Source organism: Panthera tigris, chromosome A2, assembly GCF_018350195.1.
Source record: "Panthera tigris isolate Pti1 chromosome A2, P.tigris_Pti1_mat1.1, whole genome shotgun sequence".
Taxonomy (NCBI): domain Eukaryota; kingdom Metazoa; phylum Chordata; class Mammalia; order Carnivora; family Felidae; genus Panthera; species Panthera tigris.
Window position 1 is genome coordinate 14570894 of NC_056661.1, and position 27125 is coordinate 14598018.

Genomic DNA, 27125 nt, shown 5'->3' on the forward strand with positions numbered 1-27125 from the left:
CCAAATCTTCCCTCCCTCCATCATCCCTCTTACCATCTTATCCCCTATCCCACCCCACAGCAAATCCACAACATCAGACAACATTCCAGCACGGGGCCGCCACCGCTCCTCCTGGCCCCTCGGGCCTCTGTGCCCAGTGTGCAAATTCAGGGACAGAGGATCATCCAGCAGGGCCTCATCCGTGTCGCCAATGTCCCCAACACCAGTCTGCTCGTCAACATCCCACAGGTGAGGGCTGTGCTGAGTCAGGGTGGGGCACATGCCCTACAGACACAACACATCAAGGGCCCACACTCCTGGGGCATAGTCTTGTCACTGGAGTGGTATGTTGTGGCCTGCCCACTCAGAGCCAGGCAAGGCCTTGTATACCCCATGGAGGTTTAGACTAGAGCTCCTTGGGACCTGTCACAGTATGAAAGTCACGAGCAGGAGTCCTGTGTTCAGAACTGTGGTCTAGCAGAGGTGGGTAGCTATTGAGAGGGGGAGAGGTGCAGAGCTGAGTGGTGGGGGGAAGATTCAGGTTGCGTATGGGACTCAGCATGTTTTGGAGGATGGATGAGGCCAGGTGAAGAATCTGATAGGCCTGGAGATGGATGCGGGGCACCATAGCCTTCCCCACCCTCCTCCCTGTCAGCATGAGCACACGAGGGGAGCATGTCTACGAATGTCCTCACAGCACCGGCACATCTATTCTTAGCCGTGAGTCCCTTCACCTCTTGTACAGAGCCTCTGAGATGGGGTGGGTCTGTTTCCACCCAGCAGAGCCCAGAAGATGGGATCAGGGTGGGTGGGCAGGCTGGAAGCAAGAGCTTTATTGACAGATAAATTACTGGGTCTACAGCGGCTTTTGCTGATGGGTGTGTTAGCTTCTCTTCCTCCTATGGTGTGGTGCATCTTTGTCTGCCTCCCTCAAATAAGACCCCGGCCAACAGAGCTCTGGGCAGCATCCCTGCCTTCTCTGAAGTCAGGCCAGGCCAGTGTGCTATGATGGCTGGCTTCCTCTCTGTTGGGAGGCTTGCTCAACTCTGAGAGTGGTCCTGGGATAGCATCGTAGGCTCCCTGGGTCCTGTGATGTGTTGTGTGCAAGTTGTTGGGTATGTCTATTTTCCTGGGGGTGGTGTATGCTGCTTTCCTTAGATTTCCAGAAGGGCACTGATGAGGTCAACTCAGAGTTTTGAGGAAAGCGCTCAACAAGGTTGGGGGCTGGGTGAACTAGAGCAAGGAGAAAATGGAGCATTGGCCACTGGGATCCAGATGAAGGCAAGAAAAGTAGTGCAGGAGCACCAAAGATCAAGAGGGGGAAGGGGCAAGGATTGGTCCAGAAGCCGGTCTTCCCTGAAACCCCAATGAGGATACATGAGCTGAGTAAAACATTAGTCTCCAGATAAGCACACACAAAGATGCTTATGAAGGAAATGCCACCAGTGTTCTAGTGATCCACTGCCATACTGCTGTAATGAAGGAGGTCACCTAGCCCTGTGCTGGGAGGAGGGCTGCTAGGCCATAGTGACAGGACAGTGGCTGTGTTGCCTGAGTGGGGGTGCCCACTGCCCTAGTCGTGGTTTTGGTTTCATGGGTGTCCTCATGGCAAAACACAGCAAATTACAGACTTTAAATGCATGTAGTTTATTGGATATCAGCTAAACCTCAAGTATGTTTACAGGATTGGTCAATCTCATAGAGTGATGAGTTTAACGCTGCTTTGCCTGTTGCTTGCTGATGTCAGGAAGCTCAGAGTTATTGTCTTAAAGACAGTGCAGCTAATGATGCCATCCTGGGCTGTGGGGTCAGGCACCCCCAGCACACTGACCAGGTTGTTATCTCCCAAAAGCCTTCCCCAGCATCGCTGAAAGGGACAACAGTCACCTCTGCTCAGGCGAACTCCACCCCCACCAGCGTGGCCTCTGTGGTCACCTCTGCGGATTCTCCAGCCAGTCGTCAGGCAGCTGCCAAGCTTGCGCTGCGCAAACAGCTAGAGAAGACGCTGCTTGAAATCCCCCCTCCCAAGCCCCCTGCCCCAGAGATGAACTTCCTGCCCAGCGCTGCCAATAACGAATTCATCTACTTGGTCGGCCTGGAGGAAGTGGTGCAGAACCTGCTGGAGACGCAAGGTGAGTGGGCTTTGGGGCCATTTTCATCTCTTGCTACTGAAGTTTCTCTTACGTAGGTTGTTTTGAATGCACAGCACGTGTTAGAATATCAGTTCTGCTTGCTGCGAGGCTTAGATTACTTTTTTGCTTGTTTGTTTTAGTTCTTGCATTTTTAAAAATACTTATTTTTGAAGTATACTTGACATACAATGTTACATTAGTTTCAGGTATACATTATAGTGATTTAATAGTTCTATGCATTAATCAGTGTTCACCACAATAAATGAAGCCACCATTTGTCACCTTAGATAACTTCTTAAACACATTACAGTCGCCTTTCTTCTCTTGTTGAGGCTGCCTCTGAGAGCTGGGCCCTGAGGAAGCCTGAGGCCCTGCACACATGGTCTGAGGGGGGTGAGAATCATTCCCCAACAGCTCTGTGACGTTGGGGCAGGCAGAAGAGGGTGAGGAGAAACGTCTGCAGGAAGTTGACAGGCTTTGCTTCCAGACGGGGCTCTCAGGCTAGAACTTTCCAGAGCCTTGAGTGCTCTGAGCCCCCAAGGTGGGAGAGGGACACCTATGTCTGGGCCAGATTCCCTTGAACATCCTCCTTGGAAACAGTTTGGAAAGCACCACTTGCATGTTAGGTTTTAGGGATAAAAGGGCATATATCAGTTAGTGATCAAAAGTAACACTGGAAATGGAGGTGGGAAACCAGATATTGGCCCTTGGGAGGCCTCTACCAGATGCTGATGTGAAGATGTTCTTGCTCTGAGATTGATTTGTGGTGACTTTATTTGGGCAGCCAGCCTGAATCCTCTCCCTATGTGATCTCAGCAAATGCTCAGAGCTGAGGAGGAGGTGGAGCCATAATCAGTCCAGGGCAAGGGAGGGCTCAGTAGGCTTTAGACCACATACCTTGAATTGTCCTTAGTACATGCCGACTGCTCCCAGGGTACAGACTCTGGGGTGAGCGTAATTGGGGCCCGTACAGAGAAAAAGCACCTTCTGCCTGCTTGCTTCTGCAGAGAGGGAGGGAGGCAGGTGTGTATAACAGGGAGCTGTGACCCCCGTAGTGCCTGCTTGCTGTCAGGGTGTTGGTGGGAGTGCTTTCTTCTCCCTCATTAGTCAGCATATCACAGAATTTCCTCCTCAGGTGTTGTATTCAGTGCCTTTGAGAGGCAGAGCCCTCCATCCAGGGCAGAGAACAACCAGCCGGCCACCTCAGATTTACTTGTAGCCTCCTTACTACACCCCACCCACCTACCCAACCCCATTGCTCTTAAAACAGTCCCCAACCACAGGGCCATATCAAGGATTGACCATGAGTCAGGTTGAGAGTAGGAGACCACAAAGGCCCAACCAACATTGGCTTCTGTAAAATGGGGGTGGTAGATAGACTCTACTTGTCAGAGGGCCCCAGAGCCAGGCTCAGCAGGGAAAGGTATGAGCTGTCACATGGCTTGGATGTGTTTGGATCCCTTTGATGTCTTTATGATGGAGTGTTATTGGCAAAAGAGCTGCTGCGAGCCCAGTGCAGGATGGGTGGGTGGGAGACCCAAGTCAGGACACAATGCCCATCCATCTGCAGCCATCTGCCCTGGGGACCTCCTCTCCCAGATCAGCCTTTTCTCTACCTGTTCTCTCATCAGGAGTCAGTATCCCTCTCGTATTGCCCAAAACTGGTCCTAAGTGTGGGAGGAAGCTCTGAGCCCTATTTGAGGTGTCTCCTGATACCTCAGAGAGCCTCAGTCTGGTTGGCTGTGTGCAGCCTCATACCAGCGTCTCCACTCTGGTGCCATTCATGCCCACCACAGCTGCCTAGGAGAAGGTACCTTGTCCTCCAGGCTTGGATGTTTGGAAGGGGATGTGCTCTTTTCACCAGAGCATGTTAGCTGCAGGTGAGGGCCTGGGGCTGGGGGCCTGAAGTAGACCCTGGGTGGCTGGATCTGGTGACATCTCATCTGCTCTGTGGGGTGAGGGGCTTCCCCAGTCTGATCCTGCACAGCCTCTCAGCATCTGGGGCAGTTTGGGCAGGCCAAGGGTCTCTCAGCAGCATGGTCTCTGATGTTAAAAGGAAGTTAAGCCCTTGAGTACTAGACACAAAAAGATAGTTGTAAAATGCCAAAAGTACCCCTTCACTTTGGATGGCAAAAATAATTTTGATCCCATGCCTGAGCATGCACTTTACCTGGCTTTCCCCAGTCACCCTTCCTATGGCCAACCGAGGTGATGCCACATTCCCATCTCAGAAAAGGGGGCCAAGGACCCAGAGCAGTTGTGTGCTCTCAGCTGGGCAGCAGGTATGAGTCCTGGCCCTGCTGCTGACTGGTGTGTGACTCTGCAAGTCACTTCATCTCCTCAGCCTCGGTTTTCTCCTCAGAAAAACTTTTAGTGGACTAGGGTGCCCTGTTAGGAGGTTATTGTGAGAATTGACCACCTTTGTATATGCACAAGACACTGGGTAGGATACTTGTCAGCATGAGTACTTGCTGGATGATTGGTCCTTATTTGACTTGCCCATCACAGCGAGGTGGGACCTGGAGGGGGTTACCGTTTCCTTTTCACTGATGAGGTGTGGGAGGGTTGGAAAAACCTCCATCCCTGAAATTTAATGTTGCACTGAGGGTGGGAAAGGCAACTGGGAGGAGCCAATCTGAGAGCATTGATGTTCTTGAGAATTGGTACCCAGTGTACCTGATCCATGGCATTTTCCAAAGCTTCTCAAATTCCCTTCTATTGGCAAACCTTCCCCAGGGCTGGCCTAGTGTCCACACACAGCATCCAGTATGTGTGTGCCAAACAGACATTGTCGACTTGGGATTTTGGTTCCTGATGCCAGCTGGGCCATGCAGCCCAGGGCACTGCTCTAGATCTGTCATGTGTCCTCATTCTGCCCTGGGATGGTAGGGGCTCTGACTCTGGCATCCTGTTCCTCTGACGTGAGCCCACCTGTCTCTCCCTGCAGCAGGCAGGATGTCAGCCGCTGTTGTTCTGTCCCGGGAGCCCTACATGTGTGCGCAGTGCAAGACGGACTTCACGTGCCGCTGGCGGGAGGAGAAGGGTGGTGCCATTATGTGTGAGAACTGCATGGCATCCAACCAGAAGAAGGCACTCAAGGTAGAGCACACGAGCCGGCTGAAGGCTGCCTTTGTGAAGGCGCTGCAGCAGGAGCAGGAGATCGAGCAGCGCCTCCTACAGCAGGGTGCCGCCCCCGCACAGGCCAAGGCTGAGCCTGCCACCGCCCCACACCCCGCACTAAAGCAGGTGAGAGTCCTTAGGGAGCCAGAGCTGCGGCCCTGAGGCCTGGGATCATGGGCTGGGCGGCCTTGCCTCTAGGAGAGGGGCCTTGTTCCCTTGGCTGGGAGTTGTTGCTAGCAAGCAAGATGTTCCGACGTTCTGTCTCACACTGGGCAGTCATCTGCCTGGTTGTTAACTGTGTGTCTAAATTGCATTTAATGGTGGCCTTTGGTGGTGAAAATACTAATTTGCAGTTTCTTTAGATTTTGTAGCTTTCACTTGCAGTGTTCCAGCTGACAAGTACTTCTTGTCTAAAACGACTTTTCTGAAAGCCACATTGAGATGCAAAAGGGGCATTTGGAAGAAATGTTCTAGCTAAATTAAGGAGAGAAGCAAGTTTGAAATCAAGTTTTTTGGCTGCTTTTTTTTAATGCTTTGCTTTCCCAGCCCTTATAGACCCAAAGCACCCCGTTGGCAACTTTTTGTGTCCTTGGAAGTCATTTGTAATTCACTAATAAATACATCTTCTCAAGATCCCTATGTAGTGGGTGGCTGTGCTGCCCTCGGGAAACAGCCTGTCCCATGGGGACTGGGCCTCATGCGGCCACAGCTGCTGCCCTTTGGTCACTCTAGGTCACCCTAGGCCGGCCTGTGGATGGTGCTGACCTCGGTTTCAACCCCCTCCCCCCCCCGTTTGTGTAGGTCATAAAACCCCGGCGTAAGTTGGCGTTCCGCTCAGGAGAGGCCCGCGACTGGAGTAACGGGGCTGTGCTACAGGTCAGAACTGCGGTGCCGGGAGCCCCTGCACCGCGCCACCAACCAGCCCTCACGCCCCAGACCGTGACCACGTCAGTCGCCGACTGTCACGCTGCCTGCGTCTGTCTGTCTCTCCCTGCCTCCTTCCCCTCTCCCCCGGTGTAACTTACCTGGTCTCCTGATTTTGGACTTTAGGGACCCTGTGTGGGTGGGAAGAGGTCGGCCAGAGCACGGAGAGGCTGCGCTGAGCGTCTTGCCCTCTGTCTTCCCCTTCCCCACATGAGCCATCATACCTTCTCTCCGCTATAGGCCTCCAGCCAGCTGTCCCGGGGCTCGGCCACAACGCCTCGAGGTGTCCTGCACACATTCAGCCAGTCACCCAAACTGCAGAATGCAGCCTCGGCCACAGCCCTTGTCAGCAGGACCGGCAGACATTCCGAGAGAGCTGTGAGCACCGGCAAGGGCAATGCCACCACCAACTGGAAGAAGGCACCCCTGAGTACAGGTGGGTGGCCCCCACAGGGCTTAGAGTGGGGACCTTGTCATGATGAGGTCCACAGGGGCACCTGGGTGGCTCAGTTGGTTAAGCATCCAATTCTTGATCTTGACTCAAGTCATGATCTCACAGTTCGTGCATTCAAGCCCTGCTTTAGGCTCCATGCTGGCAGTTCCGAGACTGCTCGGGATCCTCTCTCTCCCTCTGTCTCTACCCTTCCCCAGCTTGTGCTCTCCTCTCTCAAAAGAAATAAACCTCAAAAAGAAAAGAAAAACATGCACACATACAGGTGAACAGAAATGATAGAAAGAGCCCTGAGACCCGAGACCTGTTCCCTGAGAACACCTGCTTCTGACTCTTCAGCTTAATCTCTGTTCACTAAATGAACACTCTGAACAGCTGGTAGCCCTGGGTAGATAACTAATTGCCCTTGTTTGCTCGCTCTATACCCAGACTCTAGCTCTTGACCCAAAACGTGGAGCAGACCCAGTTTAGGTAGTGTGTCTCTCTCTCTCACACACACACACACACACACACACACACACACACACACACACACACATCATCCAGCCAGTGGGCATCTGTCAGCACAAACACTCAATCTTGCCAACTCGGTGCCGTGCCTCCTCCCCACTCCCCCACCTTCCTGCCATAGGGAATGCCTGCTTTTGCTGTTATGTTTTACCTTCTCTGGTGCAGTAATTAATTTATTGTTGAGCCAGGCAGCATTCTTCATTCCCTGCTCTGTGGTTCACTCTTCCCACCCTCTGGCTTGGACAGGTCAGGTGGTGCAAAGTTGCAAGCTAGAATGAGAATGTGGTAGGGCGCCTTGGTGAGCTCAGTCAGTTAAGTGTTGACTTCGGCATAGGTCATGATCTCATGGTTCATGGGTTCGAAGCCTGCACCAGGTTCTGTGCTGACAGCTCGGAGCCTGGAGGCCTGCTTCGGATTCTGTGCCTCCCCCTCTCTCTGCCCCTCCCCTGCTCATGTTCTGTCTGTCTGTCGCTCTCTAAAATAAATTAAAAACTCCAAAAAAAAAAAAAGAATAAAAAACTCAAAAAAAAACCCAAAAACATTGGGGGAGGAAGAGGGAAATCCCTGGAGCAGGGCCAAGACCACGGTGGGCATCAGAGGACTCTGAGGAGACCACATTTGAGAAACAACTCAAGGGAGGAGGGATTCACTTAGGTGAGCATTCCCTAGTCTGCCACAGCCCCCATCATCCTTGGGTCATCCCCCACACCACTTGCCCCATTTTTTATTATTTATGTGCTGTCATTAAGGTGACAGTTAAATATTTCCACTAAAAACAGGAAAGTGAAAAAGACACAGAGGGCTGAGAGAGACAGGTGAGTGCTTTCACTGTGGGAGTGAGTGTCCTGCCCCCCACCTGAGCTCGCTGCGTCCCTATCAAAAGAGGAGGCACCATCATGAGATCTGTCTCCCTAGGCAGAACTGGGAAAGCCAGGCTGTCTGCAAACAAAACACAGGAGTCTGCTGTGCATGCAGCTGACCGTAGAGTTAGAAATATGGCCAAATATCAGACTTCCACAGGATGTAGCTCAGGAAAGGGAGGACATTGGTCTGATTGCCGAAGAACCTATTCTGTAGAGCAGAGAGAGAGCATTTGTAAACATAAAGCGGGCAGAGATACTTTTGTGTGTCATGTTTAAGATGCAGCTAAGAACTCATAGCAGTTTGGAAATTCCTTTTGTGGAAAATTTTGAAAGTATATGAAATCAGTGGGAAAAGTCCAATGCAGGTGTGTGCATGTGTACACAGTGAGTGGTAGGAGCCACATAAAACTGCATATTTAAGGTAATATTTGAAAGGGAATATGAAGGAATAAATAGTTGCTGTGTTCAGCAGTAAGACTAGAGGTAAGTGTGTAATAGTTTTAAAAACAGCATTTCCCAAAAGAGTTCTCCCAGCATTCCTAGTTAACCCTTGGTTTCTTGGCAGGACTCAGTCAGGTTTCTCTTTAGAATGTATAGAGGTTTCCCAATTGCATTTGACCTCAAAACACTTGTTCCACAAAGTACATTAATCTCCACCAAAAGCACTCTTGGGGTAACACAGTGATAGGGGGGATGGAATGGGGCAGTCTTTACCCCAGGCCAGCCAAAAACCTATTTGTGTTGGGAGATTGGGGGTCATTTCTTCATTTTTCAGTTGTAAAAGAGATGCTTGTTCATTGTTGAAATTTCGAGAGTACGAAACAAATATAACGGTGTTTCTACCCCAGGAGAACAAATGCTGTATTTCGGGGCTTTCCCCCTATTCTGCGTCTCCACTGGTGTGTCACTTGTGTGTAATTGAGTGCCCGACAGAGGTATCCTGCTCTTTTCACCATTCCGTGTTCCCTTTAATGTCATGAGATTATTACCATACCATTAAAACTGTCACTCTGTTCTTTTGCAGGTGGGGCCCTTGCGTTTGTCAGCCCGAGCTTGGCAGTGCACAAGACCTCCTCAGCTGTGGACCGCCAGCGGGAGTACCTCCTGGACATGATCCCGCCACGCTCCATCCCCCAGTCAGCCACGTGGAAATAGTGCGAGCCGGGCCCGGTGGAGAACAGGCTCCCTCCTCCCTCCCACCTGGCCCTGCCACCCTCCACTCGGGAAGACATCATGCTCCCCGAGAGAATGAGTGAGCGAGCGCCGGCCATGCTGCAGAAGCAAGGGCTCCATTCTTGGCTGCAAAGTCTCGTCGCAGCTGAGGGGCTGCTTCACAGGTGGACGAGGAATATCACTGGGGGACCTTTCCCTTGGGCTTTTTTCCTTTCTTTGCCTTTAGTTTGCCCAACACCAGCAGAAAAGTGGACCTCGGGGGCTGGTTCTGCTTCCGGCCCTTCCTTTCAGCCCCCCTCTCCCCCCAATCCCCCCAAGCCCGGCAGGGTGCATGGACGGCTCACCCTGGACACTGTGACACGCTCGGCGAGACCGGCGCCCGGGGCTTCTGAAGTCGAGCGGAGCGTTCTGTTTTGTTTTTGCTTCTCCCCATCTTAGCCCTCCAAGTCTTTGACTGCCTTCCTTCATGGCAATCTCTAGGTTGACAGATTTTTTTTTTTTTAATCACCTCATGATGATGGAGTTTAAAGTAAACCGTGCAGACCGAGGGGTCCCTGCCGAGCACGGCCCCCACACCCCAGAGGGTGGGCCACTGACTGCCCAGCTCTCAGTCTAGCAGAAGGCCTCTGCTGCTGCTCATCCCGGAGACCCCGGACCTCCCACACTTAGCAGAAGAACAAACTGCAACCCTGACCCAGACAGAGAGCCTGGAATCCCGGAAGCCGCGTACCACCAGTGGAGGGAGGAGAGAATTGGCAGCAACATCTGGAGCCTGAGTGGGAAATTAGAGGGGCAGGCTATTGTGTTTTTTGTTGTTGTTGTGGTTTTATTTTATTAAATTTTTCTTTTCCTACTTATTTTGATGGACAACATCCTAAGGTACCCTGGCCTATGCTCCTGTCAGGTGTGTCTGGTGGGGAGGTGCCCCTGCCCCTCCAAGACGTCAGGGTTTCTGTTTGGGTCTAGTTTAGAACCTTTCCTTAAAGCGGGGCCATGCTGCCAGGGTTCGCCTTCAGACTTTTTTTTTTTTTTTTTTTTTTTAAACCCTCTTTCGAGTCTACAGAAATGTCTTTCAAAGGATCAGGTCTGCTCTTAGTTTCATTTTGGTTTCTCCCACTCTTTAAAAATCAGTTCCATGAGGATAGACAGAAGCCGTCGTGAGTGTGCTGTGCACGGGGCTGTCTCTGTGCAGGTGCAAGGGTGTCCTGTGTGCATGCACACACGTGTGTCGATGTGGAGATGGGGTACACTGCTCCCCACTTCAGCCCCAGCCCTAGTTTTCCTATCCATGCAGTTAGGGACTTAATTTAAAATCCTTATTTTGTAGGGCCGCCGCCTTCAAAACACACTGCTACAACATTCTAATAAAGGCTCATTTAACCCCCTCTCTCATGTTGTGTGAATATCCATGTTTAGCAACATTTTGACCTGCGGTAGAAGACTTAGTTTTGCAACATTCTAATTTTTTGTTGTGTAAAACCCTATATTGCTCATTGATTTTTGTTTTGAGTGCATAACTTACATGGGCTGAAGGAGGGGAGGGTGGGGAAGAGTGGCTTTCATTCCAAGATCCAGGGATTTGGGGGATAGGAGGGATATTGACATTAGGGGGGGAGGTGTTTTTACACCAAAAAATTAAGAGTATGCAAGCATTTCTATTCCTCACATTTTTCTGTGTGCCTGGCAAATAAATACTTGTCTTATACTACCCTGAGCTGTTAGCCCTCTCTGTTCAATGACATGGGCCAGGTTTTCCAAATCCTTCAAGAAGGAGCACCTGGTCTGGCCTCTTTCATGGGCAAACAGACCTCAGTTCTATGCAGTAACTTGGGATCAGGCATCCAGGCGAGAGTCACCTCTGCACTGGAGGGGTGTGCCAGGATTGTCACACCCCAGCTGGAGTTGAATGGGTCTGTGACTCAAGGGCCTGAGTTGAGCTGTGCTGCACAGGTTGGGCCTCAACCCCAGCCCATTAGAACCTCGCTCATCACTGTGCTCAGGAACCACCTCTGCTCACCTTGCCTGGCTGGACTTCTACCAGCCTCTGAGCTATTAAGGGAGCCTCATGAATTCAGTACAAATCCGACCACCACTGGTGGAGGATAGGGCTACAAGCCCTGGCTCTGCCTCCTCCAGCCCAGGGTCCCTGGGAATAATCCCATCAGGGGCCACTTACTGTGACATGTAACTTTTTTTTAAAGGGGACAAGAACGTGAGATGCCTTAATCTTTTGTTCATTTCTACTGTATCAAAACTCCTACTCCCCCCCCCCCCCACTTTTTTTTTTTAGTTTCTCCCTTTGTGGTATAACTTCTCTGATAAGACCCAAATAAGTTCTTTGATGAGACTTAACGATGTTACAGGAAAGGCATATTAAATCTCTCTGCATGTGGGGTTTGGACATACTCAGAAAGGATATTAATGTTAAGGGTGTTTTCCCAGCAGCAAAGCTCATCCCTCAAAATTGGCCACAGTGCTGGGGTTCTGGTCTCTCCCTGACCCCTGGGGCCTCAGACCAAGAGGACCTGGTTCCTAGGAGCAGTGAGAATTTGGGAGCCCTCAGTCCCAAACGATAAAGGTCCAGAGTTATCTGTGACATGAACTCCCAATGGCAACTGGGAAACTGTTCAAGATGCTGGGCACCTCTGGAAGGGTGAAGGTTTGCATATTTGAAATGGCCATATGTGTATACATGCATGTGCACATAGATACCTGTGTGTCCACTTGGAGCCACCCATTGCTCTGGCCATCCTGCCCATGTCATGGGGCCCTGGTTCCCAGTATCCCAACCGTAATGTTGGGACCCACACCTTTGACAAGGCCGACAGTTGCCCTCCTTCCAGGGGTAGCCTCTGGTCCTGTCTGTACCCTGAGACCTTCATGAAGCAAGGCTTGGACCCAGCGCAGAGGGAATGAAAGGCAACTGAGTACAGCCCTGCTGTGTTGCGGCTCCTGTGTCCTACATGTCATTTTCCTGTGGACAGTCATGGGGAGGGATTTTCTATATAATTTAAACATTCTCGTCACAGGGGTGTAGATCATGAAAAAGACAGTTGTTGCTGCTCCACCATAGGGTTTTTATTTGATGCTGAGCTATGCTGCACATGATGGTTGCCTAAAAAATTCGGACTGAGCTTTTTTTTTAAAGGACAGCTGAAGTTTTATAATACTTAACAATGAAAGTGTAATAGACAGTTACACTAGTGCAGGGTATTTGGAAAGTGGGGTTTTGGGGGGTGGGTGGAGAGGTTGTCACTTGTATTTATTGTGACTCTAAATCTTTGATAATAAATGTAAAAAGTTGACCACCAAACCGGAATAGAAGTTCCAATGAACACAGGCTGGAATCAATGGCTATACATTGTGTCATGAGGAAGTCTTAGAATCTGAAGGAAAATAAAGAAATGGACAATGTGTTGGCTGTATTTTTCTTTTGTCCCCCCAGTCCTGGTTTCCCTGCATTATTTTTGTCCCAGCTTTGGGGCAGCTTGGAGACTGGGGAAGGTGTAGTAGGGTGATCCCTTGTTAAAGGGGAAACAATGAGACACCTGATTCTTGGGCTTCTTTCAGACTTCATTTCCAAAAGTGGGTGGAGTGTCTCCCCAAACTGGGCACTGTGGCTTTGCCTCTGGGCCTCCCATCTTCACCAGAACCTGTGGCTTTGTGGCCTACTTACCCACAGAGCTGAGGGAGCAGGGTGAGGGTCCAGTGAGTTTTGCCCATCCACTGGTTCTTAGCCCCTTCCAGCCTCCACCCTGGAGTGGTAGGTTTTTCTGGAATTTTCAAGCTTGGCATCTACATTGGGTGTCTTTGCTGCAGGACATTATTAAAGATGTGAGTTCTAGCACAGACAGAGCTGTCCTGTCAGCTCTGAAATGAACAATTTCAGGTGTTCATCAATATTTGTTATCAGATATTGACACAGTTTCAAAAGTTATGCATAAAGTGAGACTTGTGATCACTGGTAAATTCTAATGTACATAAAATATAAGCCTGTTTTCCTAGCTGCTTTTATTTTTTGCAGTTTGTTGTTGTTGTTGTTGTTAAGACCTTCCTGCCTCTGGCCTGGGGGTGTTGATTGTCGTCTCCAACCACCACAACTGGCTAGGCTTCACATGGGTAAGACACAGAACTGCTAACACTGACATTAGAGAAATTAGGCCCAAACCTGTCCCAGTCCACCTGTGACATCCTGACTGGTGCCCCATGCCTCAACACTGGCTGCAAGAAGCACATTTATGGGACATTTTCTTGGGGGCTCAAAATTCAGCCCTCAAGTGAGTTTTCACTGAGGCAAGCACAGGCTCCTCAATTGCTCAGGGGTGAGTCTCAAGCAGCTTCTCCAGCCAACAAATGGGACAATTGCCCTGGTCCCTGAGGCCTTGTCCCCTCTGAACTGAGCCACACAGGTCTGTGGCCATGGGGTAGGAGGAGCCCCAGGCCCCATTGCTCACACAGATTAAGGCACATGCCATACCCCAGGCACTAGAACCCCACCTTGTGACAAGGGCAAGGAGGGAAAGAATGGGGTGTCAGGGAAGAAGTGACTTGTTAGGCCAAGTCTGGAATGAAGACAGAGGGAAAAGTGGTAGGGAATGGCAACAGCCAATGCAAAGGCTCAGAGGTGAGACCAAACCTGGAGAGTCAAGGACAAGGAAAGCAGTGTGGATGGACCACGGGGCAAAAGGATGAAGAAGTGGGTTTCATTCTGAGAGTGGTGGGACCCTTAAGAAGGCTCAGGATGCCATCCTTCAATAACCCACAGCCCTTCCCAACAACCTGGAGGTTGTTCCCACTTCCATTTTCCAAGGTATGGTCCAGACCAGAAGAGACGCTTTTCTAGTGCAAACCAGAGGGGGTGGGTTTTCTCTCAGCTCAGATGTGAACCAGCCAAGACTAGAGGCAAGGCACTTTCCCCTCTCTTAGCCTCAATTGCTTCAGCTGTCTCTTTAAGGGGGTTAGGGAAGAGCTGGTAGTTAACGCCCAGGGCACCTGAGAGCCACGAAGGTGAGTGAGCAGGAGCAGGGCATGGGCAGACCCACAAGATGATCGGCCTCCTTGGGAAATGCGTGGAGCTCCGATGGAGGCGAGCAGGATTAGGGCTTAGGGGGACATCTCCACACACCGCAAATGAGAGACAGCTGGTGTCACTAAACTCAGTAATCTCATTGCAACAAAAGTCCCCAATCTCCCCCAGGCCCTGTGGAGTCCCCTGTCCAGATACACACCTCTCCACCTCTTCTTCCTCCCTCTCTATTCCAGCCATAGACCTTCCTGGCATTACCCAAACACACCAGCTCCAACATATCTTGGGAACACTTGGAACACTTTCCTTCTCCTATTTCCAGTGACTGATTCCTTCAGGGTTCAGCTCAAATGTCTGCTTCAGTCCTTCCTTGGTAACTTGTCCTTCCCCTCACCCAGCTTTTAGCACAAGTTACAATTCTTTACACGCCATTCATTTTTTACTTGACTTTTTACTTGCCTCCTAGCTGAGGGCAGGGATGGATCCAAGCCTCTTTGCTGAGTCCCAGAGCTTGGCACACAGTAGGCATTCAATAAATGCATGAATAAAGAAAGGACTGAAGTAACCAGCTTGCCCAGCAGTCTCATGCTTTACCCTTGACTCTCCCCTCCCCCTGCCCCAGACAACTTCTTTACCAAGGAAGGACTTTTACTAAGGAGAGTTTCCACCACCTCCCCAACTCCACTCCAGCCTTTTCTAGTTTCAAATTCCAGCTGTGTTCCTGGGCAAATGACATCTGTATGGGCCTCAATTTCCTCATCTGTAAACGCTCAATTTATGTTAAGGCAGGAGGCCCCCACCCCCACTCGGTTCCATCCTTAAACACAGGCAGGGTGCTAGGATCCTTGCTCCCCAGCCCAGCAATTCCATTGCCATCACGACACCTGGGATGGCCCCAAAGCTCTTTCGAGTTGGCTGAGGTTGGGGAGCCCAAAAGTCTGGTTTGAATCTTCCCAATTCCCTTTTGAGACCTAGGACAAGAACCTCAACAAGCCTTTTCTACAATGGGGCTCCACGCCTGCCTTCCCCTGCGGGATGAAACACCCTCCCCCCCCCCCCCACACACACTCGGTAAAAGGGGGCCATTGCCAGAGGCAGGTGCGAGAAAGAGCGAGTTTATTGCAAGTTCCAAGGATGCAGCGCCGGGAGCTTGCCGTCCCTCACACGCTTTCGCGGCTGTCTCGAGGAGGGCGCCCTTCACACGCGTCCACTCGCTGGCAGCTCCTCCAAGTAACCACGGCCTGCCTGCAGCCATCGCTCATTCCGCGCTGGCGCAATGCTTCCGATTCCTCTCGTCCCTTCCCCTCCCGGGGACTTCTCTTAGGAAACAGAGGAAGCGCTTGCGCCCTCTTGCTCTTGGGATCATGGGGAGAGGAGCTAGATTCTAAACAGGGGCGACTGTAGCCCCAACCATCCAGAGAAAGGAAAAGCGGCGGGGGCGGGGGGGGGGGGGGAAAGAAGGGGGTGTGCGCGTGCGCAGTGGCGCGTGTCGGCTTCGCGGGAGTACGGAAGCACGCCTCGCACGCGTGCGCTGCGCTTGCGCAGTGCTCAGGGCGGCGTAAATGGCGGGAACCCCGGCTTCTAGCCAGAGTCCCCAGCACGCAGCCAGCCGTTGCGCGCTACCTGGCCCGCCGAGGGCCTGGAGGACGGGCTGAACTGCAGCAATTCAGCGATCAGGGCCTTGCAGCGCTCGGACACCTCGAAGCCGTCGGGGTAGAGTACGCCGCGCTTCTGGCGCCTGGGCAAGCCAGCGATGTCCGAGTCGTCGAAGGGCATGCACCCGGTGACCATGACGTAGAGCACGACGCCCAGGCTCCACACGTCGTACTTCTTGGGGTCGTATGGGATGCCCAAGAGTACCTCAGGCGACGCGTAGGCAGCCGAGCCGCAGTAGGTGGTGCTCAGGTCAGGATAGCCATGTGCCTGGCGACCAAAGCCAAAGTCAGTGAGCTTCACTCGGCGCTCGTCAGGGCTCAGCAACACGTTTTCGCACTTGAGGTCACGGTGCACCAGGTGGTGGTCATGCAGGTAGCGCACAGCTCCGGCGATCTGCGCGAAGAGGTCGCGCGCCTGACCCCCGGGGATGCGCCCATTGCGCTGCACTGCCTGCAGCAGGTCGGTGGCAGCCGCCTCCATCACTATGTACAGCTTCCCATTGCACACCTCGATGAACTCGAAGACGTGCACGATGTGCGGGTGCCGCACGCCCCGAAGGATGGACAGTTCGCGGGGCAGGAACTTGTTGACGAAGTCTGGTGGCGCGCGTCGCCGGTCCACCACCTTGATGGCCACCGTGCCCTTGTACTTCTTGGACGTGGCCACCTTCACCTTGGAGTAACTGCCCTCGCCTATCGTGCGTCCCAGCTTATAGCCGAGTTCGCTCAGAAGTTTGTCGCCCGACATGGTGGCACCTGGGGCGCGCGGGGAGCAGGAGGCGGCTGCTGTCGGAGGGCGGCCGGACTCCAATCTCGGGCCTAACCCATGGCGCTTGGCACCTGCACACCCGCACCCCCATGTGCCCACTCCCGGGTCCCTGCCCCTGCGGAGCCTTTTATTGCCCAGGTAACAGTTTCTGCCTTGTGAAGTGACTGTGGGCGTCACCCCACCTCGGGGTAAGGGCCCCCTGGACCCCGCCCTGCAGGGTCCCCCAAGGCCATCAGGCTTTGTGACTCATAATTGCTCTGAATGCCCCAGTTCCCATTAGAGGCTATTGGCAAGGGGTCTCGACCACGACTGGGAAGCAGAATCTGTGCCTGGCACTGGGGAGGCTCCTCATGAGTCAAATACGAACAACAGTCGTCCCCCAACTTCGTGTACCCAGCCCTAGCCATGTGAAGCTCTGGGCTGCCCGCAGTGCCCCGCGACGGGGAGAAAACGAGAGGGGGCTTAATTCGGTGACCTGGCTCTGAATGGTCTGAGCATCGCACCAGAGGGAAGGTGTAGGGGAGGGAGGTCCTTTAGGGCAAGGGCCCAGGCGACCGGACGAGCTCCAGGCGTCTACACCTACTGGGCTAAGCTCCGTCTGAGAGAAGAAATAGAGTCCTCGGCTGCAGCCTGGTTGCCCAGATGATCCCTGAACCCAGTCCCGGAGCTCTACCTCGCTGTAGGACCGCTACTAGTCCTGTCTAAGACATGCGCGGTACGTTCCGCCACACTCATCATGGCGGCGGCCGCCGGACGTAACTTCCGCCCGCGGTCGGAAGCACGGGTCCTGCGAACATGGCAGCGTCGAAGGTGAAGCAGGACATGCCCCCGCCGGGGGGCTATGGCCCCATCGACTACAAACGGAACCTTCCACGTCGGGGACTGTCGGGTCAGTGTCGCGCTGCGCCGGGGTGTCAGGGTTGGGACTTCAGGGCGCCGCGAAGGGAGGTGGAACCCGAGGATCCCCTATCGCTTCTGTAGTAAGAGGCTGCTACTGGCACTCAGGGCCATCCAGAGTAAAACTGGTGCGGAAACGGGAACATTGAGGGAATTTAGAAGATGTTCCTTTCTGGTAGTCCCTACCTGTGGATGTCCCAGGAATATGTATTCTTAAATTTTTCAGATGTTTTAATAACATTTTAAAATTATGTTATTGGGTTCAACACAGAAAAATGTAAAAAAAAAAAAAAAAAAAAAGTAGAGGTGTCACATGCTTTGCACCCAGGGCTAACAGAGAAATACACACTTTTAAACAAGGGTAAATACATTTCCCATAACTCGAGGAACTTTACATTTAATGTTACGCAAATATGCCTCAATTAAAAAAAAATATATGGGCATGGTTTAAAAAAAAAAAAAGGTAATTCAGCCGGTGGGAAAGTTAGTATCAGGTGAAAACTCAAGCTCTTCCCAAGCTCTTGGCTTTTTTGTGGCCCACAATAGAGGTTGGCAAACTTTTTCTATAAAGGCCCAATAAATTTTTTATGCTTTGTGGGTGCCTGGGTGGCTCAGTCGGTTAAGTATCCGACTTCGACTCAGGTCACGATCTTGAAATTTGTGAGTTTGAGCTTCCTATCCGGCTCTGTGCTAAGAGCTCAGAGCCTGGAGCCTGCTTTGGATTGTGTGTCTCCCTTTCTCTCAGACCCTCAGCCCTTCCCCTGCTCATGCTCTGTCTCTCAAAAATAAATAAACATTGGGGTGCCTGGGTGGTTCAGTGGGTTAAGCATCTGGCTTTGGCTCAGGTCACGATCTCACGGTTCCTGAGTTCGAGCCCAGCGTTGGGCCCTGTGCTGACAGCTCAGAGGCTGGAGCCTGCTTCGGATTCTGTGTCTCCTCCTCTCTCTGCTCCTCTCCTGCTCACATTCTGTCTCTCTCTCTCTATCTCTCACAAATAAATAAACAAACAAACAAATGTTAAAAAAATTAAAAAAAATTTTTTTAATGTTTATTTATTATTAAGAGAGAGAGAGAGAGAGAGAGCACGAGCGGGGGAGGGGGAGAGAGAGAGAGAGGGAGACACAGAATCTGAAGCAGGCTCCAGGCTCCCAGCCGTCAGAACAGAGCCCAACGTGGGGCTCGAACCCACAATTTGTGAGATCATGACCTGAGCTGAAGTCAGACGCTTAACCAACTGAGCCACCCAGGAGCCCCTAAAAAATTTAAAAAATAAAAAAGATGTGATTCAGTTAACTTGCTAGTAAATCGATCCTTTAAAAAAATAAATAAACATTAACAATTTTTAAAAAATTATGCTTTGCTAGCCAGAGGCTCTCTATCCACTGCCGCTGCTTTTTTTTTTTTTTAAACAACTGTTTACAAACCTAAAAGTGTTCTTAGCCCGAGGGTCATTAAAAAAAAAACAGGTTACAGGGGCGCCTGGGTGGCTCGGTCGAGCATCCGACTTCGGCTCAGGTCATGATCTCACGGTCCGTGAGTTCGAGCCCCGCGTCAGGCTCTGTGCTGACAGCTCAGAGCCTGGAGCCTGTTTCAGATTCTGTGTCTCCCTCTCTCTCTGCCCCTCCCCTGTTCATGCTCTGTCTCTCTCTGTCTCAAAAATAAATAAACGTTAAAAAAAATAAAAAATAAAAAAAACAGGTTACAGGCTAGATTGGCATCACATTGGCACTTGACTCATCGTAGAATAGATTGAACAAATACAATGTGATGTGAATGTCTTCATTTGTTTTCTCAAAGTATAACTTAACACCCAGGCCAGTGTATCCCTCAGGTGTGTGGCATGAAGTCTGTTTATGCCTGTGCACCTGTGTGACCTGTACCCAGACCAGGCTGTAGAAGGGTCCCAGCCCTTGGTCCTCCCTGGACTCCTAGTCAGCATCTCTCTCTCTTTCTCTCTTTTTCTGTCTTTTAAAGTTTATTTATTTATTGGGGGGGGGGGGGGCAGAGCCCGATGAGGGGCTTGAACCCACAAACCGTGAGATTATGACCTGAGCTGAAATCAAGACCCCAATGCTCAACCAACTGAGCCACCCAGGTGCCCCTCTTTTTTATTTTTAAGTCACAAATGTGCCCTTAATCCCAGTCCTCTTCCAGTTCATGACACAGTAGTGCTTCTATACCATTATCTAGGGTTAGGCCTCCTGGTTGCAACCCCTTCACACCAACTCGCATTGTACTACATACAAACCCATCCCAGTCTTTCCTGGCTGCAGAGGGGTGAGGAAGAGACCCCTTCTGGCGGCGTGGTCTTTGTGTATGTACGTGCTTTCAGTAATTGCTTGTTGAATGCGCACGTGGCACTGAGCCCTGTCCGGAGGAGCTTACAGCCTAGCAGAGGAGATTAAAATAATCACACCATAGGGGCGCCTGGGTGGCTCAGTCGGTTGGGCGACCGACTTCGGCTCAGGTCATGATCTCGCAGTCGTGAGTTCGAGCCCCGCATCGGGCTCTGTGCTGACAGCTCAGAGCCTGGAGCCTGTTTCGGATTCTGTGTCTCCCTCTCTCTCTGCCCCTCCCCTGTTCATGCTCTGTCTCTCTCTGTCTCGAAAATAAATAAACGTAAAAAAAAAATAAATAAATAAAATAAAATAATCACACCAGAACTTCTCATTTTGGTGAGGCCCCAGATAACCAAGGCCTGCTTTACCCAGGGTGGGCTGGAAGGACCTCTCTGAACAATCCCCAAGGTGGAGGGAACAGCAAGTGCAAAGGCCCTGCTATCCATCCTGCGCCCCACCCTAATCGTCTTTCCTGTGCCCCTCCTCCAGCCTTGCTTTTGAGCCTTGTTCTCATTAGCCCTACCCTCCCTTGCTCCCGTAAGGCACCCAAGCCTGGCACCCACTCCCCTTCTCTCTGCCTACATCACTCTCCACTAGTGTCCTAGAACATGCCAAGCTGGCTCAGACCTTCTTTTTTAAAAAAAATTTTTTTTTTTAACGTTTATTTATTTTTGAGACAGAGAGAGACACAGCATGAACGGGGGAGGGGCAGAGAGAGAGGGAGGCACAGAATCGCAAGCAGGCTCCAGGCTCTGAGCCATCAACCCAGAGCACGACGCGGGGCTCGAACTCGCGGACCGCGAGATCATGACCTGAGCCGAAGTCGGCCGCTTAACCGACTGAGCCACCCAGGCGCCCCTCAGACCTTCTTTAATTTATGCTGTTCCCAAAGTGACTGCTACCTCCATCTTTTCCACTCAGCTCTCTTCTCTCCGCTCCTTCCTGTGCCCAATAGGTGGGCCTTTTTTTTTTCCTTTGTGTCTTTAACGTTTTTATTGAAATTCACAAACCAGACCAGACCATTCACCTATTTCATGTGTACAAATTGTTGATTTTAGTCTATCCAGAGTTGCGTAACCATCCCCTGGATCTAAGTTTATAACACTTGCATTACTCCAAAAGGAAGCCCCATGAACATTCACTCCCCATCCTCCCTCCCCCAGCTGCTGGCAACCACCAGTCTGCTTTCTGTCTGGTATGGATTTGCCTGTTCTAGATATTTCGTATAAATGGGTCCTACTCTATGTGGCCTTTGGTGTCTGGTTGCTTTCACTCAGCAGGATTTTTTTATTTTTTGTTTTTATTTTTTATTTATTTTTTATATTTAAAAATTTTTTTTAACGTTTATTTATTTTTGAGACAGAGAGAGACAGAGCATGAACGGGGGAGGGTCAGAGAGAGGGAGACACAGAATCCGAAACAGGCTCCAGGCTCCGAGCTGTCAGCACAGAGCCTGATGCGGGGCTCAAACTCACAGACTGCGAGATGGTGACCTGAGCCGAAGTCGGCCGCTCAACCAACTGAGCCACCCAGGCGCCCCCTTTTTTTTTTTATTTATTTTTTATTTTTTAATGTTTTTATTTTGAAAGAGAGAATATGTGAGTGGGGTGGGGGGGTGGGGGTGGGGCGGGCAGTGAGAGATGGGGAGAGAGAGAGAGTCCCAAGTAGGCTCTGTGCTGAGGGCCCTCAGCACAGAGCCTGACTTGGGGCTCAATCCCACTAACTGAGAGACCGTGACCTGAGCTGAAGTCAAGAGTCAGATGCTTAACCGACTGAGCCTCCCAGGCGCGCATAATGTTTTTAATGTGAATATTGTAGCGTGTGGCAGTTTCTTTTTTTTTTTTTTTTTATGGTTAAATAATATTCTTGTGTGAATGGACCACAGTTTGTGTATCCATTTACCACTTGATGGACATTTGAGTTGTTGCCACATTTTGGCTGCTGTGAGCATTCCTGTGCAAGCTTCTGTGTGGAAATGTTTCATTTTTCTTAAGTGAAATTTCATCCAGGAGTGGTCTAGCTGGGTCAGATGGTAACTCCACATTTAACCTTTTGAGGAACTGCCACACTGTTTTCCAAAATTAGCTGTTCTGTTTTACGTTTCTACCTGCAGTGTATTGAGTTCCAGTTTCTCCATATTTGGATAACACTGATTATTTTCCTTTTTTTTTTTCTTTTTTCTTTTTAAAATTCTAGCCATTCTGGTGGGTGTGAGGTGGCATCTCACTTTGGTTTTGATTTGCATTTCCCTGGTGACTAATTATGTGGGGCATCTTTTCATGTGTTTATTGGCCATTTGTATAACTTCCAGGAGAAATGTCTTCAAGTCCTTTGTACTTTTTTTTTTTTTTTTTCTTGGAGAGAGAGAGAGAGCTGGAGAGGGGGCAGAAGGAGAGAGAGAGAGACAGAATCTCAAACAGGCTCCCCACTGTTAGTGCAGAGCCCGATGAGGGGCTTGAACCTATGAGCCATGAGCTCATGACCTAAGCTAAAATCAAGAGTCAGATGATCAACCGACTGAGTTACCCAGGTGCCCCTGTACATTTTTTTGATTGGGTTCATCTTATTACTGAGTTTGCAGAGTTCTTTATACATTTTGGATGTCATTCCCTTATCAGATACAGATTTTTCAAGGACATTCTTCCATTCAGCTTGTTGACAGTATTGTTTGTGGCACAAAAGTTTTTCATCCCCATGAAATCTAGTTCATCTATTTTTTTTTTTTTTTCTTTTTGCCACTTGTGCTTCTGGTGCCAAAGCTAAGAAGCCATTATCTCATCCAAGGTCTCAGAGACTGACTCATCTGTTTTCTAAGAGTTTTATAGTTTTAGCTCTCAAATTAAGGTCTTTGATCCATTTTGAGTTAATTTTTGTGCATGGGGGAAGGAAAAAGTACACTTTATTCTTTTGTGTGTGGTTGTCCACTTATCCAATTTGCTGAAAGACTATTCTTTCCCCGTTGAATTGTCTTGGCACCCTTGTCCAAAATCAATTGACCGTGAATGTGAGGGTTTATTTCTGGACTCCCAGTCGGCTCTGTTCCGTCGATGTACATGTCTACCCTGGTGCGGTGCCACGCTATTTTATCTTGTACACACAGCTGGGTGTTAAGTTTTGAAACTGTAAAGTGCAAGTCCTCCCCCTTTGTTCTGTTTCAGAATTGTTTGGTTAATCTGATCCCACGAATTTCACAATCTGCTCTTCAGTTCCTGTGGGGCTGGTAAAGGGTAAAGGGTACCGCGCTGAATCGGTACCTCAGTTTGGGGAGGGCTGCCGTCTGAACAGTGTTAAGTTCCAGTACGTGAACACAGGATGTTTATTTATTCAGGTCTTCTTTACTCATGGCCTGCACCCCCTTCTGGGCGTGCCCTTCGTCAGCCTCCACCACCAGACGGGCAGCTCCTGAGGCACAGACCCGTACTGAGGGATTGGGGTCTTGGCCTCGCCACTGTCAGCAAGAAAGGGCTGCACCATTGTAAAGGCCCCCTTATTGGAATTTATTTTACTCAGGGGCCCACGCGGGTGCTTGGTGTGAAGGCAAGAGGTTTCCGTGAGGACAGCCCGGGCTTATCCCCTGGGTCGAAAGAAGAGGCCCCTGGGCTTCTCTGCAGCTACTGAAAAGAAAGAGGCAGCTCTTCTAAAACGCTCCTGCCCAGCACAGGTGGTCAGCCATGTGTAAGAGCCACAGGTGCACTGGAAGCTGGTCCCAGGCACTCGGGCCTCGAGAAAGGTTCTGCCTCTGTGCACAGGAACCAGGGTGCCCTCGTTGTCCCACCTTCAGTAACATGGAAGTATCTTACTCAGCTCATATTTTTAACAGGTTTGACTGAGGGGCTAAAAAATCTAACCAGTTCCTCATGCATCTCTGGGTCCAGCAGAGGTGCCAGAAAAGCCCTGTGCTGGAGCTGAGCTGAAGAAGAAGGACGAAGACCAGGACAACAGAGGCCCCTTGCAGACACGGAGCAGGGCTGCGACTCCCAGAGTCCCCACTGTGCACCCCCACAGGTTCTAGGGAGTGGCCTTAACCACTATTTGCTGGTCATTTAGTGGCTGTTAACTGGAACTTGACCTGCCTGAGCTTGTCAGTTCTTCCCAGCAGCCACGAGGCCCGTCCAGGGAAGAGATCACAACTCAGAAGATGAGAGGGTATGGGGTGAGCCAGTCCCAGCCAGGCCCCAGGCAGCTTGGGCCTCCCTGAAGACCCCAGCAGGCCCACAGCCTGTCAGTCAGAATTATAGCGCAGGTGCCTGCTGGTGCCAGTAAATATTCATGGCAGCCTCTGTCTCCTGGTGTCCAGGCAGGGAGCTTGACCCTGCTGGGCCAGGAAGCAGCAGCACCCCCGGGAGCCCGGTGGGGGGGGGGGGGGGCTGGGCCGCCCCTGCAGGGCACTGCTTGCCTCTGGCAGCCCCTCCCAGCTCCTTGTGGGCAGCACTCAGAGAAGTGGCCCAGGCAGCCGGAGCCACCATGGAGCTGGGCCCAGCTGTAGATACTACCCTTCCCCGTGGAAGCACCTGCTGACTGGGAACCAAACAACAAGATTGTGGGGCTGGGGCCACCCGATCATAAACAGCAAGGCCTTCGGGCCCTGCTGCAAGCCCTGCTCAGCCTGTACCTTCCAGAAACGGGGATGGGGGGATGGGGGGCAGAGGTGTGTCAGCTGCAGCTGCCGCACTTGTCAGAGGAAAGCCGAGGCAGCCTGGTGTCCCTGCCTGCAAGGCAGGTGCACGGAATCGAGAGTCGTCTGCAGTTGGGAAGGACGGGTCCAGGGGAGAGGGCTGGCGGACGTTCCACAGAGACAAAAAAAGAATCTGAAGAAATACGCACTAGAGACGGTACTGGCCATCTCTAGGAGGGGGTCACTAAGACTTTCACCTTCTCTCGCGTCCGTATTTCCGGTGTCCGTGCACAGCAAGCAGATCGTGCTTCATGAGAAGGAACTACAAGGGGTGGCCTTTCCCGAGGGTAGGCGCTGAGCTGGTGCCCCCTTTCCCCACAGGCTACAGCATGTTTGCTGTGGGCATCGGGACCTTGCTGTTTGGGTACTGGAGCATGACGAAGTGGAACCGAGAGCGCAGGTAGGCCCCAGGCTGGGGACCGTGGGGTGCACCTGTGGTCTTGGTGTCCCTCGGGGCCCTTCATCAGCCCCTCAAGGCTCAGGAAGTGTGGGCCTTCCAGAAAGAAATGGCAAGAAAGGAGCTCTTCACCAGGTGTCTCTTGGCCTCCGCTGCTAGGGACTCGAGGGTTGGGATTAGGACAACCCATCAGGTGGAGGTGGAGGGCAGGCTCAGGACATGCTCGTTTACTGGTTTTTTTGTCAGTGTTAACCAGGCAAAGAGGACAATAAGGGCTTAGAAACAGGCCATGCAACACAATGACCCCGCCAGCCACATGGGGCCTGAGGGACCGAGGCAGATAGTGGCCTCCATTCAGACTCTCGCTGCCTCTAAGCTGTCAGGATGCCCTGCCAGGTGACCCCTTCTGATTGGCCCCTTACTGGCTGGGCCCCTTTGCCCTGCCACACCCTGTGATATGTGTCCTTAGCACCCCCTTTGAGCTCACTTGCCCCCCACAAGTCTGGGAATCCCCAAGGGTGGTGGCGGAGAAGGCCAGCCTGTGTCAGGTGCTCAGCATTGTTGAGTGAGCTCAAACCGGGTCCAGCTGCCCCACATGCACCACCCACAGGAGTATGGACACGGTGACAATAGTGTGGGGCTGTGGTGGGGCCAGCAGCCTGGGGTGGGGATGCTCCTCTGGGTTTGGGAAGATGGGAGGAGGTGTGAGGGCTGGAGTGGGGGCTGAACTTCATCCAGACCCTTCCCTTTGAGGCTGTGAGATTTCTGGCGATGAGGGGACACGGCCAGGGGCCACATCACTGGGTGCCGCGCCCTCAGTATAGATGGGGCTGGTGGCTTGGAACACACAGAACTGCCTGCCCCGGGCTCACACCCCAGGGTTATTTTGACAGGAAGGGGATATGGTTTTGTAGGGCCCAGAGCCCTGTGATGAAGGTCCCATCCCCAGTCCCCAGTTCACCACAATCATCAGGCCAGGGCTATTTTTAGGATTAAAAGCTAAAGTTTTTAACTGAAAAGAAAGTGCGAAGCCATCAGTCTTGTAGACCAGTGCCTGTGCCAGCCCACGTGCCCACACCCCGCCTTCTCATCTTCTTGTGGGTAGAGCTTACTCCCCACGCCTGCCCCACTCACTTGCCTCTCTGCCGGCTCCCCTCCCCACGCATCAGCCTGAGTCTGAGGCCACATCACCCACCCCGAACTCCAGCCTCATCTGATCTGACTGTTGGTTTTTGGGTTTCACAGGCGCCTGCAGATTGAGGACTTCGAGGCCCGCATTGCGTTGATGCCACTGTTGCAGGCAGAGAAGGATCGGAGGTGGGGCTGCTGGGACCAGGGTCGGAAGGTCACAGGCCTGAGTGTCCCAGCCCGCAGTGCAGGACATGACAAAAATGCATTTGGGGGCTGACAGCTGTGTCCTGGCATATGTGGGGGAGACCCAAGGGCTAGAATAGGAAGGCTCCCTGGAGGAGGGGACATTGAGGCTGCAGCAGGAGGACAGTAAATGTTTGTAGGGGAAGGAAAGGACAAGAAGGGTTGGCACATGCAGGGTTGGGAGTGGCAGGAGGTGATTGGGGTGGAACAGGGAAGGATCTGGCACGTCTTTTCGGGAGTCTCTCGGTGCTCAGGCCTGTCCCCTACCGCCCATTCCATCCCCACAGGGTTCTGCAGATGCTTCGGGAGAACCTGGAGGAGGAGGCCATCATCATGAAGGACGTGCCTGACTGGAAGGTGGGCCCTGGGTAGGGAGGGTGGGGGTCCAGGCCCCCTGCAGGAACACAGCCTCCCAGGGAAAACCTGGAGCCGAGAGGAGTAGTGGGTGCCAGGCGTGAGGAGGGGAAGGCAGCAGCTTTTGGTGTAGGCACGGTAGTCACCAGGCCTAGTGGGGTCCCAATAGGCAGTGTGGGCCTGAAGGGGTAGCTGCACCGTCACCCATACCCCACTGTTCCCACAGGTGGGTGAGTCTGTGTTCCACACAACGCGCTGGGTGAACCCCATAATGGGCGAGCTCTACGGGCTGCGCACTAACGAGGAGATTCTCAACGCCGCCTACGGCTTCACGTGGTACACATAGGGGCCTGCACCCCTCTGACTACTGGACCCCTGCACCCTCCCCACTGGAAAGAATAAATGCTCTGGAGACCTGTTTGCCTGTGTCCCAGCGACTGAGGGAAGGCTCGTGGGACACAATTGGGTTACACACGGCCTGGGGATA

The 27125-nt window shown here is 51.8% G+C and overlaps 3 protein-coding genes across 11 annotated transcripts in view; 2 read left to right on the forward strand and 1 right to left on the reverse strand.

Annotated features, from left to right (window-relative positions):
* Positions 1-9221, forward strand: part of GATAD2A (GATA zinc finger domain containing 2A) — a 101322-nt gene extending 92101 nt beyond the window's left edge. For 8 of the 9 annotated variants that reach the window (XM_042978697.1, XM_042978693.1, XM_042978698.1 and 5 more), the window contains 6 exons: positions 61-228; positions 1832-2111; positions 5059-5357; positions 6033-6107; positions 6396-6591; positions 9004-9221. In XM_042978697.1, the coding sequence (XP_042834631.1) occupies positions 61-228; positions 1832-2111; positions 5059-5357; positions 6033-6107; positions 6396-6591; positions 9004-9134 (1149 nt within the window). In that variant the 3' untranslated portion in view covers positions 9135-9221. The remainder of the gene's footprint in view (positions 1-60; positions 229-1831; positions 2112-5058; positions 5358-6032; positions 6108-6395; positions 6592-9003) is intronic. The other variant, XM_042978699.1, reaches the window with a different exon arrangement.
* A 6056-nt stretch (positions 9222-15277) lies between these two features.
* Positions 15278-16735, reverse strand: TSSK6 (testis specific serine kinase 6). Its single transcript, XM_007088386.3, has one exon. It carries the CDS (start codon positions 16579-16581, stop codon positions 15760-15762), a length of 822 nt encoding a protein of 273 aa, XP_007088448.1. The 5' UTR covers positions 16582-16735; the 3' UTR covers positions 15278-15759.
* Positions 16736-16887: 152 nt separating this feature from the next.
* On the forward strand, positions 16888-27058 carry NDUFA13 (NADH:ubiquinone oxidoreductase subunit A13). The gene is made up of 5 exons (XM_007088387.2): positions 16888-17491; positions 24835-24913; positions 26156-26227; positions 26572-26641; positions 26865-27058. The coding sequence occupies exons 1-5, from the start codon at positions 17398-17400 to the stop codon at positions 26982-26984; spliced, it is 435 nt and encodes a 144-aa protein (XP_007088449.1). The 5' UTR covers positions 16888-17397; the 3' UTR covers positions 26985-27058.
* Positions 27059-27125: the final 67 nt, after the last annotated feature.